The sequence below is a fragment of the Castor canadensis genome, chromosome 10, assembly GCF_047511655.1.
Source record: "Castor canadensis chromosome 10, mCasCan1.hap1v2, whole genome shotgun sequence".
Classification (NCBI taxonomy): domain Eukaryota; kingdom Metazoa; phylum Chordata; class Mammalia; order Rodentia; family Castoridae; genus Castor; species Castor canadensis.
Window position 1 is genome coordinate 65,977,663 of NC_133395.1, and position 12,251 is coordinate 65,989,913.

General features: G+C 35.4%; 1 protein-coding gene across 2 annotated transcripts in view; it reads right to left on the minus strand.

Moving 5' to 3' along the window:
- Nucleotides 1-708: 708 nt before the first annotated feature.
- Nucleotides 709-12,251, minus strand: part of Cog6 (component of oligomeric golgi complex 6) — a 75,094-nt gene continuing 63,551 nt past the window's right edge. For both annotated transcript variants that reach the window (XM_074043496.1, XM_074043497.1), the window contains exon 19: nt 709-1,914. In XM_074043496.1, the coding sequence (XP_073899597.1) occupies nt 1,767-1,914 (148 nt within the window). In that variant the 3' untranslated portion in view covers nt 709-1,766. The remainder of the gene's footprint in view (nt 1,915-12,251) is intronic.

The following is a 12,251-nucleotide window of genomic DNA, read 5'->3' on the forward strand; positions in this document are numbered from 1 at the left end:
CAGCAGTAGCTAGCGGAGCTCCATCAGCCATGCGATCATGAGCGTGACCAGGCACTCTACAGTGTGCTGCGCCACTAAGCTCTGATGCTCAGCAGATCAGGTGTAGTAAGTGCATTTGTGACTTAATAATATTTTCAACTTACATGAGGTTTATCAGGATGTAACCAAGCATCTGTGTATGTCCATCCCTACTCCAGTATCACATGTTTTGATTACTGCGTAATTGTAGCAGATTTTGAAACTAAGAAGTTTCAAGATTGTTTTGGCTATTCAAAGTCCTCTGCATGTCTGTAAAAATTTTAGGATCAACATTTACATTCCTGAAAGAAAAAAGGTACATGAAATTTTTACAGGGATTGTGTTGAATCAGTAGATCAATTTAGGGAATTTGCCATTTTCAGTCTATTTAGTCTCTGAACTGTCATATGTTTCCATTTATTTAGATCATCTTTAATTTAATGAGGTTTTATTTACACCAAATAAAAACAATCCAATGCAAAGTGTGATGTATGTAGCAAATCTGAATGCTATACTAATGGTTACTGCCTATAGCCACTTACTTACCATCTTGACTCTCAAGGTTTTATGACACCACATTCTGACTGCTTGTCTCAGTTATGCCCTACATTGTACTCCTTTTTTATTAGGAAATTTTCCAAAAACAAATCTTTGAGATACATAAAAAATACTGCAAAGATTACTACTAGAAACAGTTTAATATTTATTTAAGAAAACCAGGTAAAAAACAAAATACATTTTTTCCCTAGAAAACAAAGGAATTCACTAATGGTAAGGTATCAATATTTTCTCATAGAAGAAATAAATTATGTAAAATTTCAGCTCCTACCTGTATTATACTTTATTTTTGCTATATATCACACATATTCATTGAAGGGAAAAGACTAAAATTACAGATTTACACCAAAACGGATGACATACATCACTTTTACTCTAAAAGAATTCATGTTAGTTTCAACACTGGGGAAACTTCATAGTTGTTTGGATTTATGATGCACAACGAATACTAGCCTTTAGTCATGGGCTTTGTATGCTTACCTCAGGTTGTCTTAACACCTAAAACTCACTGAATCACTGAGTCACTTTGACTTCCATAGAGTGGAATCCCCCTATTTAAATTATTTTTCTCCCTGTTTTGGCTGAATGTATATTTAAAACCAGTAACCAATGATATACTGTAAGTGAACATACAACAGAAAGGAGATCACTGTTCTGTACACCAGCAGCACAATCCAGTTGCTTTTCTCTCTTCTAACAACCCTATTAGGACAGTTAGTCTGAGGACAGAGACATAGAGTAGGTTAAGAGAAAAACAAGCTAATCAGTATGCCTTCTTGCACTGTAATGCATAAGAAAGTAAATGAATCTTCAGCTAAAGAAACATTTATTAATTCTTCAGTTTAGACAAAATTTTATGATGTTAATTTATAACTAGCCTTGTATAAAAGTCCCTCAAGCCTTTCATACTACTTTTTGCCATACATCTATGTCCCAGAGTAACGGGAAAATTGCAGTTGGACAGGTGGCTAACAAAGAGAATATTGCCATCCAGAGAGCAGATATAGAACAGTACTAATTCATGTCAACAATGACTTATTTCTGTATCATTGAGAATGAACAAAATTACTGAGACCTACAATCTTGTAATACAAAGAAAACTGTAACCTCAAATCTCAAAGTAAAGATTAATAGACTAAAAATCCAAACAACTTTCAGTGTTTTAGGGAAGTGGTATTTTGCTAACACCATCAGGAGAGCAGCGTCTGCACTTGCTGGGGCGGCCTGTGCAGAATGGTCTCTGGATCTTTGTATTCGTTGGCTGGGTTCATCACAGCTGCATACACTTCACCATAGGCTCTGCAGACCAACTCTGTAGACTGTTTAACAATCTGCTCCCTATTGGTAAGCAAACAAAATATGAATACATCATCTGAAAAGAAACATTTTTGTATTTGAGTCAATGTATTTCATTTTCATATTTAACACACAACCACAATGTAAAAATTATTGCACAAGTGAGTAGACAAGGTATTTCTTGATTGGAGAATAAAATATTTTTAAATATCATTATTTTTAAAAGTCTTCCTTATTACTAGGTAGGTTCCAAGAGGGCAGGGACTGTGTTTTATTCACAGCTGTATCCTTAGGGCTATAACAGGGTCTGGCATGTACAGATGCTCCTTGACTACAATGGTGCTATGTCCTGATAAATCCATTGTAAACCAAACATATCAGATGGAGGTCAAAGATTCATTTAATACACTTAATCTACTGAACATGACAGTCTATCCTAGCCTACTTTAAATAAGTTCAGGATATTTAACATTAGCTTATACTTGGCCAAATCATCTAACATAAAGCCTGCCCTATAAATAATGTATTGAATACCTCACATAATTTATCAAAAACAGTATTTTATAGAAAATAGTATCAGTGGTCTCCTCTCAAGACTATGAAACTGACTGTTAGTTGTGGATCATGGCTGCTGCCCAGAATCATGAGAATGTATCACATTGTATATTGCTAGGCCAAGAGCAGATCAAGATTCAAAATCTCTACTCGGTGTGTATCCCTTTTATACCATCATACAGTCAGAAAAAATCATAAGTAAAACCATTATAAGCCAGGGACCAGATACACTGGTCCAGTGTCAATAAACTCTGATCCAGTGTCAATGTATTGTTTTAGTGAAAGGGACTAATAATGCATTAACCCTAAAGAAAGAAGTTTACAATTATTCAAATTTATCAAAATGTTTCTCTCTGAAAAACTTACAATAAACTGTTCCTTGACCTATAGGTCGTGCTAGTCTATGTTTCACTGCAGTGACAAAACACATGAGAGAAACAACTTAAAAGGAGAAAAGGTTTATTTTGGCCTACAGTTTCAGAGATTTCAGTCCATGGTCACTTGGTCACAGGCTTTTGGGCCTGTGGTAAAGCAGTATATCACAGCAGCAGTCTGTAGTACAGGAAACTTGTTTACCCCCTGGAGGTCAGGAAGACAAAAAAAAAAGACAGAAAGAAGCTAGGGGCCCAATATCCAAAGATACATCCTCAGTGATCTAGTTTCCTCACAATAGGCCCCACCTCTTAAAGGTTCCACTCTCAATAGTGCCACAGGCTGGCCTTTGGAGGAGGGAGGACATTTAAGAACCAAACCCTAACAAGGTTGTAGGCTAGCAATCGCATTTCCCAGATTTCTCTTCTTCTCTCCATAACACTAGGCTAAAATGTGATACACACACCTGAAACAAATCACAACACTCTCATAAATATATATTTCTATAAAAAACATATAACATAGGCTGGCAAATGTTTTAAAAAATTATACAGCTAGAATAATAGTTCATTAAATCTATGTCAACTCTTCTATGATGTCATATTTACTTCCTGCCATCTAGCCACCTGTACTATTCACATGTAACTACATCTAGTTATGAGAACATTGACACTAATTTCCTGATTTTTATACAACCTAAATTAGAAATGTGCCTTTCAAACTTGACTCTCAAACCTACTCTTTTTGTAGTGCTTCCTATGTCTGTTAATGGCATAGCCATGTCCCTTCTCCTCAGTCCAGATCCTAATGATTCCTGTCCAGAGTATGTACGAGGACTTTTACTCGGTCTTCTCTGCTCCAGTTGTTTCCACATTCAGTCCCTCATAGGCACTGCTGTTAGACAAATCTATTTGAAGCAGGACTTTTATTATGTCTCTTCCCTTTCCCTGGGGCCTTCCAGGAGCTTCCGTGGCTTCCTTTGGCTTCAGAAAGTCAGCATTTCCTCCTCTTAACTCTGCATCAGTACTGCACTCTCAGGCCAGTGCTAGGTCATCACTTTTTCCTTAGCCTGAGCTTGCTAATCCCAGTTTCTTTGTGCTAAATTCTACATTTGTTTAGAACACCTTTCACCACTTGAAATGTCTTAAATGTTCTGAAAAAATGTTCTGTTCATCCATGAAGTCTCTGATCTTGAGAGCCAGAAATAATCACTTCCTTTTTGGAAGGTCCACACACTTTCTCTGTTCCTCTCTCATGGCATTTACCACTCCTAATTTATATTAAAGCTTCTACATTTTCTAATTCTCAGATCCTAATAGTTTTGTGTTGGGGGAAGGGATAGTTGCACATCAAACGTACATGACAAGTATAGTATAACTTTATTTCCAAATGTCAAAATGTACTTTTTAAATGTTTAAAATTTCAGAAATATGCTCACGTCTTAGCTATCCTTCAAAACTTAAGCAACTTGATATTCTTCCTTCTGATATGTCCCTTAAAACTTAGTATATTTTGAATATTCACTGAATGTCTGAAGCAGATAAAGAACTTTTTTAAATTTAAGGAGTCCTTTTCTGGGCTCATAAGATACCAATCTTTTCTATAAATCTTGAGTTAGTGGTTATTTCAGGCTAAGTTTTTTCTTCACATAGTTGAGAGTATTCTTATGTAACTGGATAGACTAACATAACAGTAATGGTGGTAATGACAGTGTTAGTTGTCATACAAGTCAATGCAATGAAGTCACCAAGAACAGAACATTTCTTTAAGCTTTTTTTTCTAGAAACGATGTTCTTCTTGCTAATGATACAAAATAATACATTTGTAAGACTCTATGGAAATATGTCTGTAGTGTAGAAAAGAATGAGGAGGGGAGACCCCTTCATGATTTTAGATCATCACTACCTCATTCTGCTAAACCCTTAGTTAAATACAGCAACTTGACATTTTCCAAAAATTGCTAAAGCTTCCAAAATCAGAATAGGAAGAAGGAAGATGTGCTGAGCAAATTCTCTTCAGGAGAGTAGGGTGATGGCACCACCTTTCTGCTGGAAGGGATGATTGCAGAAACTGGTTTGGAAATCCACCTAGCCAAATAAAACTCAGATGATTTTTGATTTACTGATTGGTGATCTTTTCTTTAATTAACTGAGTACTAAAATTAGGTAAAATCATCTTTCATAAAGGAAATAGCTGAAAAATACTATAAGCTAGTATTTTAAAAGTCTGTTACATATAAATTTGATTACCGTTTTGCAACAAATTAGATACTGCATTTTAGAAGTAGTATTTTCAGTTCTTTACTCAAAGCAATACAACAGATTTTGGGGGAGTATACAAAGCATTCATTACTTATCCCTCATATGTTATAATCTATCCATCTATCCTCAATCTGGACTCAGTGAATATTTAATACTATATAAAAATACACAGAAATAAGGTTATTCCTTCTTACAAGAAGTTTAAGATACAATAATAATAGTAAATATAAATTTTAAAAATACAGAATGTAGAATGAATTATTGAAACTTCTGATGTACTAAATTTTAAATGATGTTTTCAAGTCTTAATGGTGAAAATTTACTGAAATAGTGGTAAATTACTGAAATTTAATTGTAACTCAGGGAAGGCACATTTCTGTTTCTAGGATAAAATAGCTTATAAATGTCTACAATTCATAAGGCAAGTGAAAAACCATTTTAAGTCTGCAACAGAGAAAACCAAAATAAAGTAATACTAAGACACAGAAAATTAAATAAAATTAAGCCAAAAAAAATCAAGAATTTATAATTTACTTTAAGTCTTGGTATTTGATAGTATAGGGCCACTTCATTCTCATTTTAAGAAGTCCCCAAATAGGGAAGGGATTAGAAGATGAACAAAGAAGCAGGGAAGATAAATAGACAGCAGAGATGTGGGAGAAAAAGATGTCTTTCACAAAGTGGATAACAAAAGAGAAGAAAAAGGAACTGTTCCCTGTGCTTGGTGTTACAGACATCAGGACAGCAAGAGGGAAAGTGAGATTCTCTGACATGAATTTGATTCAAACCCAAAGTGTAAAGAGCAAGAACTCCAACTGGTAGGGTGATTCCACATTTCTGGACGAAGGTGAGTGACCATTCATTACAACAAACACAGGCATAGGACCATATGGCTACGTTTCCTCATGAATTCTGTACGGTACAGTATAGATAAAATGGTGTAGTGAAGAAACTGCCCTCAGAACACTTGGGCTCTAAGCTGAAGCTGTGCCATTCACCACTGTTGCCTTGAATACATAATTTAACTCCCAGGACCAATTTGCCATTGTAAAGTAGTGAACTAGATAATCTTTATAGGATATTTTGAGAAACTAGTCATTTGTAGATATTTGAAAAGGAAGGTTAGAATAAAACAAGTTAGATCTAAACAGGTTACTGTGCTACAGTATGCGAACAATCATAACCTTCAGGGCTGTTTAGTACCTTTAATCAATAGTAAGGAGAATCAAACAAAGATGCCAACTCCTCAGTAAACCACTCCTGTCAGGCTTGTTAACAATGACTATCACACAAAACAGACAGGCTATTTTCCCAGACCTCATTTACCTTATATCTAAGTTTCAGAAACATTTCAATAATTCTTATATTTAGAAAGCAGTCTGCTCTATCAGTGTATCATACAATGGCTAATAATGTAAGTATGTGGTTAATTTACAGTTAAGACAGAATAAAGAACCAAGGAGATTAGCTTCAAAATTTCACAGAAGGATACTTACAAATGTCAGTTTCATCACAACATTATAAAGTTCAAAATTCTTAAGAAATATTAATATAGAACTACATGAAGAAAGCATTCGAATTTTAAAATTCTTTCAAAAAAATTGACTGGATTTAAAATAATTATTTAAAGTGCTGAGCTAAGAAATGAACTGCTTATTTCTAGAATCAGTCAGCATGTCACTAATCAGTGCTTTAGGATTCTGGTTGCTAGGACAACACGATACAACTTTTATCATTATCATAAAACCTGCATTTCTAAAAATAGCTTGTTTCAACATTCAGGTACTGTGATCACTAATATTGAGCTTTTATAGCACTATAGTTAAGAGTGCTATCAAATGTGCCACAGGAGAAAAGGTATTAACTGTATAAGGCTAAAAAAACTATAAAGAAAAAATAATATGCTTATGTCCAAAACATTGATTGAAAGTTTGGTCTTTATCATAATATAAACAGCAAATATAAGAAAACAGGAATAACCCCCTGCACTCTATCTGATCACAATACATTAAAACTACAACACAACAACAAAAACAACCGCAGGAAACATGCAAATAATTGTAGGCTGAGCAACACATTGCTCAAGCATCAATGGGTCATAATAGAAATAAGAGAGGAAATCGAAAGGTTCCTGGAAGCTAATGAAAATGAAAACACCATCTTACCAGAACCTATGGGACACAGCAAAGGCAGGCCCAAGAGGAAAGTTTATAGCCATGAGTGCATATATTAAAAGGACAGAAAGATCTCAAATAAATGACCTAATGCTACATCTCAAACTCCTAGAAAAACAAGAACAGCAAAACCCAAAACGATCAGGAGAGAAATAATAAAAATAAGGGCCAAAATTAATGAAATGGAGAGCAAAAAAAAAAAAAAAAAAAAAAAGCAATGAAACAAAATGTTGGCTCTTTAAAAAAATAAACAAGATTGATAAGTCCCTGGAAAATCTGACTAAGATAAGGAGGGAAAAGATCCAATTAGTAAAATCAGAAATGAGAAAGGGGGGATAACAACAAACACTAAGGAAACCCAGGGAATCATCAGAGACTACTTTCAGAACCTATATTCCAATAAATTGTAAAATCTTGAAGAAATGGAAAAATTTCTAGATACTTATGACCATCTGAAAGTGAACTGAAAGGATATTAACCACCTGAACAGATCTAAACATTTAATGAAATTAAAGCAGCAATAAAGAGTCTCTTAAAAAAGAAAAGTACAGGACTTGATAGATTCTCAGCTGAATTCTACCAGACTTTCAAAGAAGAGCTAGTACCAACTCTCCTTAAACTCTTCCATGAAATAGAAAGGGAAGGAACACTGCCTAACTCATTCCATGAAGCCAGTATCACACTCATCCCAAAACCGGACAAAGACACATTCAAAAGGGAATTACATGCCAATCTCATTAATGAACACTGATGCAAAAATCCTCAAATAAAATAATGGCAAACCAAATCTAACAACATATCAGAAAGATCATTCACTATGACCAAGTCAGCTTCATCCCAGGGATGCAGGGGTGGTTCAACATATGCAAATCAATAAATGTAATACAGCACATTAATAGAAGCAAAGACAAAACCACTTGATCATCTCAATAGGTGCAGAAAAAACTTTTAATAAGATTTAACACCACTTGACGATAAAAGGTGTAAGAAAACTAGGAATAGAAGGAATGTACCTCAACATTATAAAGGCCATATATATATATATATATATATCTATAAAGTATGACATAGCCAATATCATACTTAATGGGGAAAAACTGAAACCAGTTTCCCTAAATTCAGGAAAAAGACAAGGGTGCTCACTCTCCCCACTTCTATTCAACATAGTCCTGGAATTCCTAGGCAGAGCAATAAGGCAAGAAGAAGAAATAAAAGGAATACAAATAGGTAACGAAATAGTCTAAGTATCTGTTTCCAGATGACATGATCCTATACCTCAAAGACCCAAAACTCTCCTCCTAAAGACTCCTAGACACCATAAACAGTTTAAGCAATATAGGAGGATACAAAATCAACTTACAAAAGTTGGTAGTCTTTCTATACACCAACAATGAACAAATTGAAAAGAATATAGGAAAACAATTCCATTTGCAATAGCCTCAAAAAAAATCAAATACCTAGGAGTAAACTTAATGAAGGATGCAAATGAACTCTAGAAGGAGAACTACAAACTACTGAAGAAAGAGATTGAGGAAAACTACAGAAAATGGAAAGATCTCCCATGCTCATGGATTGGCAGAATCAATATAGTAAAAATGGTTGTACTACCAAAAGCAATCTACATGTTCAACGCAATTCCCATCAAAACCCTAATGACAGTCATCACAGAGACTGAAAAATCTACCCTAAAGTTCATTTGGAAGCACAAAAGACCATGAATAGCCAAAGCAATACTGAGCAAAAAGAGCAACACTGGAGGTATCACAATACCTGGCTTCAAACTATACTACAGAGCCATAGCAATAAAAACAGCATGGTACTGGCACAAAAACAGACATGAAGACCAGAATAGAGGACCTGGATATGAATCCACACAGCTATACCCATCTATTTTTGACAAAGTTGCCAAAAACATACGATGGAGCAAAGACAGCCTCTTCAATAAAAGTTGCTGGGAAAAGTAGCTATCTGCCTGAAGAAAACTGAAACTAGATCCATGTTTATCACCCTGTACTAGTATCAACTCGAAGTGGATTAAGGACTTAGTATCAGACGTGAAACCTTGCAGTTAGTACATGAAAGAGCAGGGAATACCCTGGAAACAATGGCAATAGGCAAGGACTTCCTCAGCAGAACTCCAGCAACTAAGAGAAAGGATGGACAAATGGAACTACATGAAATTAAAAAGCTTCTGCACAACAAAAAGAAATGGTCCCTTAAATTGAAGAGACCACCCACAGAGTGGGAGAAAATCTTTGCTAGCTATACATCAGACAAAGGACTAATGACCATAATATATGCAGAGCTTTAAAAAACTAAACTCTCCCAAAATCAAGGAACCAGTAAAGAAGTGGGCAACTGAACTAAACAGAATTTTTTCAAATAATGAAATCCATATGGCCAAAAAAACACATAAAAATATTCTCACCATCCCTGGCCATAAAGGAAATGCAAATCAAAATCACACTAAGATTCCACCCCACCCCATTAGAATGGCTAGCATCAAGAACACCACCAACAACAAATGTTGGTGAGGATGTGGGGAAAATGGAACCCTTATACACTGCTGGTGGAAATGTAAGTTAGTACAACCACTTTGGAAAACAATATGGAGGCTCCTTAAAAAACTAAACATAGATCTGTCAAATGATCCAGCAATACTACTCCAAGAGATATACCTGAAGGAATGTGACTTAAGTTACTACAAAAGCACCTGCACGCCCATGTTTATTGCAGCACTATTCACAATAGATAACTTATGGAAACAGCTAAGATGCTCCACTACTGAAGAATGGATCAAGAAAATGTGGTATTTATATACAACGGAATTTTACTCAGCCACAAAGAAGAATGAAATTTTGTTATTTGTAAGTAAATGGATGGAACTAGAGAACATCATCTTAAGTGAAGTTAGCCAGGCTCAGAAGGCCAAAAATTGCATGTTCTCCCTCATATGCAGATTATAGACCCAAAACAAATGCAGTAATATTATTGGACATAGATCACACACTAAGGGGAGAAAATGCATAGGAGAAATAGGGAAAGGAAAGGAAACCCAAAATCTGAATGTGGTTGATGTGCTCACTGTAGAGGAGTGAATACAGTAATCTTAAACCGGCAGAGGCCACTATGGGAAGAGGACCAGTAAGTAGTGAAGGGGTCCGGCAGAGATGAACCAATGTGGGTTGTAATACACAAGTGCATGGAAGTAATGCTAGGAATCTCTCTGTATGGCTGTCTTTTTGTCAAACTAGCAAAAATAGTATGTCTTTCTTATTATCTCTTATGTTCTCTCTTCAACAAAATCTGAGAACAAGAGGGTGGAACAGGTTCTGCCTGGAAGTAGGAGGAGGAAGGTGGCACAAACAATGTATACACATGTAAGTAAATGTAAAAATGATAAAAGAAAAAAATCACAGTTTTTTTTAAATCTCAGGCCAGCTGTTTCTCAAAGTGAAACTAAAGCACTTCATTAAAATAAAGCCTTTTATATGAGAGTGAGGAACACATCTCACACAGTGTTATTATCTTTGAATGCCCTTTACAAACAGCAAGATAACATAAAGAGTTAACAAGAATAGAGTACACAGCAGACCCCAGACCCCTGGTACCCGTGGGTATATGCATGGCTCAAAGAAGACTACAGCTGAGGGGAAAACCACAAATGCTCAGGATGCACAGCGTTCGGTGCTGTGCTATGGATGCTTGATTCACTTTCCATAACACTGCTCAACTTCTGCTAAACACATGTGGCCTTTCAACAGCTCTTAAATTTTCACTTTATCACTCAATTAAGCACACTAACTTTTCTCTTGCTTTTTGGATGTCATTTGCTTTTTGGAAGGCATATTTTCAAAAAATCAAAAGACAGGGAAACACTCAGCAAATCATACAAGTTGAACACAACTAATGATAACATGGGAGTGACCAAGAGCTTCTCTGTATTAACTGAGCTGTGTGTGCATGCTTGGTTAAAAAACTGCGTGTAATAAATCCATGAATACAGACTTACTGTTATCTAGCATTGAAGAGAATAGGCTATGGAATCAGAAATACTGGATTCAAATCTTGGCTGTGCTTCTAATTGTTGGAAATCAGTTTAATTGCTCAACATTTCTAAGCAATGCCAGCTTCTGAGTAGATTCTAATTTATAGGCTCATTGGAAAGATTGGAAGGATTACATGTTCATTGGTAATTCATCAAAGGATCATTTTGGTGGAGGTGTTTGGATCAGACTTCAGAGGTTGGGGTAGACAATAGTGAACAGAGCAAGGAGGAAAGTAAGGACAGTTTGGAGGCTAATGTGATAGATTCAGATATAGATGATGCTACAGTAGTCCAGAGTATAACTGCAGAGATTACAAATGATCAGAGTCCTCTCTCACATACTTATAAATATTTAACAAAATGGCTGCATTGGAATTTTGAATGTGATTACATTGAATGTATACATTAACCTGCTCCACTAGTGAATTTTCTCCTCTATGAACAGCCTATTTATTCAGATCTTTTAGAAAATTTCAACAAGATTTTATAGTTTCTTTGTATATATTTCCAGACATATTATTGGGTCTATTCCTTGGAAAAGATACTCTGGCTATTTTAAGAGCTTTTATTTTTCATTATATATTCTAATTAAATATTGTTGTACATAAAAATGCACAGGGGGAGGATACAAGGAAAGGGTGTAAGAGGGTGAATATGGTGGAGATATTATGTTCTCATGTATGTAAATGGAAAAATGAGACCTTTTGAGACTATTTTAAGAAAGGGGGTAAGGGAATAAAGGAGAATGATGAAGGGGGTGAATTTAACTGATAGTACTTTTGCATATGTCACAAAGTACCCCCAGTACAATAATATGCTAGTAAAAATTAAAATGCCCACTAATTTTTGTGTTGGGTGGAGTTAACATTGTAGCATTTACAAAGGTTCTTATAACGTATCAGATATATCATACTTGCTCTCCTCCATTCCACCTCCCCTGATTCCTGAACTAGTATCACTTTTGCATTT